Here is a 6869-nt window from a genome sequence, read left to right on the forward strand (position 1 = left end):
CCATTTTTCTTAGATGTGTAAGGCATCGTGCATTGATGTTTTATTCCTCATTTAGCCATTTATTCTTTGGTTCATTACCTTGAACATTGACATTTGTCTCTTTGGAATCAAAAGATCCTCTTGTATCCATTTTTCTTCATTTTTGGCATTGTCCTCCAACAAGTTTAATTTATTTTTTAAATTCAAAGAAAGAATTTAATCAGATTTCAAAGATGGCTTCTCTAGAAAGTGGAAAGTGTGGTTTCATTAAATAAGTGGTGATAATTTGTTGGGGTACTTTTTATCTTACAACCTTATTTGGGTAAAAAACATAAATTTAACATGGCATCTGAAGTGCAAGTGCTTCAACTATCTTCAAAAAAGGGTTTTGCTCCGTATTTTTGTTGTCATCCCTCACAATAAAAGATGGTCATTAAAATAAGGATAAACTTGTATTCATGTTCTTATACATAAATCTTTTAATTGGCTACAAAATCTGCAAGTGAAATTAAACATATTGGCACGATATATCACAACATTATTTAATAGCAAAGTTCAAACCACCACCACTCTAACACATCCTGCAACCCTTGCACGAGAGCCCTCACCCTCCCACTTTGAGAAGCGAAGGATGATGCAAAAAGAGAATGTCATGTCATCTTGCTAACGTGATTGGTGACATATTCTTGTTGATAAACGGGACCGGCCATATTGGAAGTTGGAATTTGAAGGTGCTAACAGAAGGGGGACCGTGTGGATTAGAATTCTAATGTGTGAAGAAGGGGACCGTGTCAAGCACACGTTTCGTCCACGCACAAGCTTGCGTTATAAAACATGCATGTTTTCTAATAAACAGAGATGCATGGTAATAGCATTACCATGCTTCTTTCGTCACAATCCCATTAACCAAAGCGTCTGCAGCACCCCCTCTCGTCTCTCTAGCAACGCGCCCCCCCTCTCTCTTACCTCCAATCCATCTCCAAGCGAAGCTCATCGACAAGCCTTGTTGTCGTGCAGCTCAACCAGCTCTGACATTCTACCCTGCATATGTCTTTGCTTGCAGTATCCCCATCCAGCAAACCGCCGCTTCATGCATTGGCAGAAGTCGGGGCTTTCCCCGGCGTCGTAGAAGAGCTTGTGGAACTACTCACCGGTCAAAATCGCTCGATCTTGAGATTGAACGGCCGACAGTGCGTCTTGGACGCGCTCTGCAGCCTGTGTGCTACAAAGAACGGAGCTGAGCGCTGTGTGGCCGCCGGGGGCGTCGTTGTCGCCTTAGATATTCTCACCGTCGACGCGTGCCAGGAGCAGGGCTCGGCGGAAGAATGCGAGAAGGCGCTGCTGCTGCTATACCTTCTTACGTCTTCTTGTGACGAGGGGCGAGCCGCGTCTCTTCGACACTCAGCCACTGTCATTGCGGCGCTTGGCAAGAGGCTCTTCCGCGTGTCAGAATCCGCAACCGCCTCCGCTATCGCCGTCCTCTACACGCTCTGCCGCCATCCCGAGGCCGCATTCTTCCGAAAGGCGCTGTCGGAGACGGCGATTCCCGCCAAACTCGTGCTGGTGCTGCAGGTGGCCTCCAAAGACTCCACCAAACGAAGAGCCGGTAGGCTGCTGCGTTTAATCGGAGATCAATAAGAATTAGCGGCGGACACTGCTATTTGAGATCCCAAAAAAATGAACATTGTTTTTCAAAAGCGCACAACATGCAAATATGCGTCCACACATCATCTTTGTGTCATACGTTCAGAGAACACATTCCACGAAATGACCACGATGTTTAAAGCCAAGTGTTAGCATGGTCAAGCTAGCTCTATTTTCATTCATTTGAGTTGCAATGTCTTAACACACGACGAGTATCCATTACCATAGATCCCTTCCTAATCACTCAAGCCTCACCCTACAAGAAGGTACACTTTGGAATGTAAAGGATATAGGAACTCAACACTTCGTTCCACATGCATTATCTTCCATGTTATAAGCCACCAACACTACAACAAATGAAGAGCACAACCACGAAAATTTCAAAGGATCGAAAAATGGGAAAATATATTTACTCGGCTAGAAGTGCGGATATGTACGTGGCTACAGCCACACAAATAACCATGTTAATAACCGTGCTTACAACCACGTACTGTCTGCAAAAAAAAAAAAAGGGGACAGAATGGGTGAGATATATGTGTCCCCACGTATCTCACCCATTATGTCCCCGTTTTTTTAAATCATATTATTTAAACTTTTCTTTAAGACAAGCACTTAAAACACCAAATTTTTTTAACAAAATAAGAATGTCATGTTTTTTATTGCTTGCAAATTATATACAAAGTTACAAAATACATAATGTTTTTATGTCCCAAAAATGAAGGAACTAATGAAATTAATTCATTGTGGTGTGTCTTCATCTTCATCTTCGCCCGCATCTTCATTACGTGCACCACCACCTTCATCATCATCGTCACTTTTAGCATCCTTGTCTTCTTGTGTTAAACAGTGATACAATGCAAACACGTTAGCCAACAAGCAAAACAAGTTGGGTGATAATTAAAAATTAAATTTAGAGTCTCATCAAGTTGCTCTGCCGAGCTCGTTGGATATCTGTTTTAGTGACCACTCCATGGAATTTGAGCCACTCCCAAGTGTCCACTTCGTTGTGGTGCTTGTGGTACCCATTCTCCTAGACGTTGGGGGTGACTTCTTACCCTTTCCTACAACAAATTTCAACATGCATGAGATATGAAAATCACGACGATACATGAAGTAAACTTAGTGAAAAATGGCAAAGTAAAAACTAACAAATCGTGCGATCCATCCTGCCTTTCCTCTAGATCCATACTTTGTCGTACCATACTTTAGAAGTTGACTTGCACATGCTTCCTTCTGTTGAGGGTGTTGAGCACCCTCCCTTGCTTCCTTCTTAGCCTTCTTCCAGTCCTTCTTTTGCTCACTCATCAAAAAAATATATTTATGGTGGGTTTGGAAACCGCTCATGCATACACTGAACTACATACAAGAAGTCTTTGTCTTTTTGTTCTCCCCATGGTTTGAAGGCATCCTTATAGGTTTGGTTGACTTAATGATGGAAGGTATAAGGCCCGCCCTTCTCATCTAGGGTATAATAAACCATCCCACCCTCTCGAGCACGTTGCTTTATCGCCGTAGGTACCCCAAAGCATCCACCACACCTGCACTACTCGATCGTCAATGGCTCTGAGAAGCCCTCAAGATATCACCACCTCAATGACATCGTGAAGATGCCACATGTTGGGGAGACAGCACCGTGGATGGATAGAAGTGCATTGAGTGCTAGGAGGAGCTGTGAAGGGCGAGAAGTAGGGAAAGTGGAATTATGAGGGGTAGGCAAAGTAGAAGTGAGAGGGGTGGGGAAGGTGGTAGGAAGAGAAGCATCCACCACACCCGCACTACTCGATCGTCAATGGCTCTGAGAAGCCCTCGAGATATCACCACCTCAATGACATCGTGAAGATGCCACATGCTGGGGAGACGGCACCGTGGATGGATAGAAGTGCATTGAGTGCTAGGAGGAGCTGTGAAGGGCGAGAAGTAGGGAAAGTGGAATTATGAGGGGTAGGCAAAGTAGAAGTGAGAGGGGTGGGGAAGGTGGTAGGAAGCATGGATGTGGGTGACTATGGGGTAGCTAACGTGTCAGGCACATAATACACGGGGGAAAAGCCTGAGAAACTCAGTTGCTCGACCCCGTACATACCTAGAGTTCATGTGGTTCCAAGACGCCTGTGCCTCTAAAACATGCTACAAATCTAGGTCATTTATGGGCATGGGCACAACACTAGAGGATTCTCCTCCTTATATCTGATCTTGGTCCATTGGTGATGAACCCCATGATGGCCACATCTATATGCATAAAAACATTACATAATTTTAAACACAAAAACATATATCACATAGAGCATACATTACGTAAAAAGCATAATGCATAAGCTTAATGCACAAACTTAAAACATTATGCATTAATGCTTAATGCATTAAGCATAATGAATAAGCTTAATACATTAATCCCATGCATAAACTTAGTGCATCAAGCTTATATATTGCATTAATAACCCTATGTATAAGCTTAATGCATTAAGCCTATACATAAGCTTAATACATTAAGCTTATGTATTAAGCTTATGCATTAAGCCTATGCATAAGCGTAATGCGCGTAATGTGTAAGGCTTTTATATTAAGCCTATGCATACGCATAAAGCATAGAGCCTATGCATAAGCTTAATATATTAAGCTTATGTATTAAGTTTATGCATAAGGCTTATGCATTATGCCTATGCATCAACGGAATGCGTAAGGCTTTTATATTAAGCCTATGCATAAGCATAGAGCTTATGCATAAGGTAATACATAAGATTAATGTATTAAGATTATACATAGGCTTATATATTAAGCCATATGCATGCATAACCTTCAAACAAGAATGTACTAAAGAAAAAGAAAGCCCCGACACCCAAAGGTGCACCCAGAGGTGCTCTGAAAACATGAATGAAGGAAGGGTTCTTACGTCTAATGCTTGCAATAAGGCACCATTGCTTTAAAGAGCTTTAAGTAGCAAAAGAATGAAATCTCTTAACCTAGCCAAAGAATGAACTCTCTTAGGTGAAAATATAAAGATAAAAGTGAAAATATTTAATGCTTTAACCCATTTGCATTAAGCATATGCATAAGCTTAATGCATTAAGATTATGTATTATGCCTATGCATAAATCATTTTCATAAGCTCGTGCATAAAGCTTATGCATAAGCCTTATGCATTAAGCCTTACACATAAGGCCTTATGCATTAAGCTTTATGCATAAGGCTTATGCATAGAGTTTATGCATAAATCTTAATTCATAAGGCTTATGCATTAAGTTTCATGCATAGAGATTAATGCATAAGGCTCATGAATAAAGCCTCATGCATAGAGTCTAATGCATAAAGCGTTTGCATAAGCTCATGCATAAAGCTTAATAAGGCTTATGTATAAAGTTTATGCAATCCTTATGCATTAAGCCTTATGCATAAAGCTTATGTATAGGGCTTAATGCATAAGGCTCATGCGCATAAAGTCTCATGCATAGAGCTCATACAAAGAGCGAGTCATGCAAAGAGCCATATACATGCTTCCTTGTGGATGGTTAGTAACAAACCATTTGTGATTCTTTGATACTGGGCATAGATTCATCTACAAGGCATCTCCATTCACTTTGATTTCTTAGAGGCAAATAAATGAGGGTTTAAGAGCTATTTGCCACATCCAATCTTTAATAATCCAAGGTCTTATATCATCAATTAATCCTTGTGTGTTAAAGGAAAGCGTTGAAAAGTTGTCTAACATCAGGTTCTAGGGGTTTTTGATGGTGGTTTCCCATTGGACTGAGGGGTTTTCTCATTCAGTGTTGAGGAGTGCATCACCCCCCCCCCCCCCGAGACTGTCTCCTTTTTAGGAGGAAACTAATTTCACCAAGTTACCATTCCTAATACCTTCCTTTATAGCAACAAGAGAGGCACTCTTTATGATTTCCCCAAGGAGAATCTCCTCTTGTGCCTGTGAGGGGAGAAGTTGGTCCTCCTAAACGTTTTCCTGAAAGTCCATGTCATCCACCTCCCATTCAAATCCACCCTATTTGGCTTCAAATTTTGAGATAGGGACATATTCCTCCTCTTCTTTAGAACTCTCAATTCGTGATTGAGAAAGTTCAACAATGTCCATGAGAAGAGGGGTAAAACAGTTGCTCTGTTTCACCTTGGGGTTACCTTTTAGAATCTAGCTTTTGTTGAGGGGTTTGTTTCTCCTACCCACCGTTTGAAAGCCCTGGTTGTTAGCCTCTGTATTCCTCTTGTGTTTGGAGGTTCTTTTATAAACTAAAGGTTGGTCAATGGAATAGCCAGTCCGAGCTGAAATTGTCAAGCTAGCTAGTAGTTCTTGGTTGATGTCCAGCTCTATAAGGCCCTGAGGGTGCCAACGAGGATTGAGATCATCTATGGGTCTTGTCCCTAGCAATCTGCCTAGAGGGTCCACTATGAGTTTCAACAGTGGGCATAGATGTACTAGGTAGGTTGGGGAGCTCCACCCAAGCAAGGACTAAAGAGGATTTTGGGCCCAGAGGAGAGAAGTCTGGGGACCATTTAGACAGAAAATGGGGAATTTTTTATCATCCACTTTCTTGCACCTAGTACTTTTAAAGCCATTTTCTCTATTTTAAATAGAAAACAACAATAATTATCTGGTAGAAATCGGGTCTTTTCCACCTCCCTTCCCCTCATAGTCCAATTGTAACGAATTCAGGTGTGCAATTTCTCTACAGGCGGGTCTCGGTCCAAAACACAACCCTACTATTTCCCTAGCTTGGTAAGAAATGTTCCATTCATTCACCATCTCTTCAAGGGAATGAGAAATTTTTTTTTACCAGTTCTAGATTGCCGATTTTACACTAGAGAAAGATCATCGACTACCTCCGCATTATCTTCTCTGCAGCGCTAAAGTCCTGCCCTTATTCACTTTGGCTAGTGTCTCATTGACCCATTGGATTTCTTTTCTCTCCTCTTTGAGGCCTCCAACGACATCTCCTAGTCCGACTCTATCTCCACCTTGGGCATTTTCATATGGGATGCCATAGTTTGGATTGTATGAGGAGCAAAAATCTAGTATAGGTTCTGAAGAAGGGTGGAAATGCCCAAACGTTAGGTTATCCAAACCTAACATTTGGATAACTCTATCTCCACCTTGGGCATTTTCATATGGGATGCCATAGTCTGGATTGTATGAGGAGCGAAAATCTAGTATAGGTTCTGAAGAAGGGTGGAAATGCCCAAACGTTAGGTTATCCAAACCTAAAAAAAGGTGATGGTGCCATTTGTTGGTCATGCAACAGGGCTGG

General features: G+C 41.7%; 1 protein-coding gene across 1 annotated transcript; it reads left to right on the forward strand.

Moving 5' to 3' along the window:
- The first annotated feature begins 852 nt into the window (after nt 1–852).
- LOC147607986 (E3 ubiquitin-protein ligase PUB23-like) lies at nt 853–2225 on the forward strand. Its single transcript, XM_086789969.1, has one exon. The coding sequence runs from the start codon at nt 1027–1029 to the stop codon at nt 1615–1617; it is 591 nt and encodes a 196-aa protein (XP_086646095.1). The 5' UTR covers nt 853–1026; the 3' UTR covers nt 1618–2225.
- Nucleotides 2226–6869: the final 4644 nt, after the last annotated feature.

Source organism: Cibotium barometz, chromosome 54, assembly GCF_041138505.1.
Source record: "Cibotium barometz isolate CiBa-2024 chromosome 54, ASM4113850v1, whole genome shotgun sequence".
NCBI lineage: Eukaryota > Viridiplantae > Streptophyta > Polypodiopsida > Cyatheales > Cibotiaceae > Cibotium > Cibotium barometz.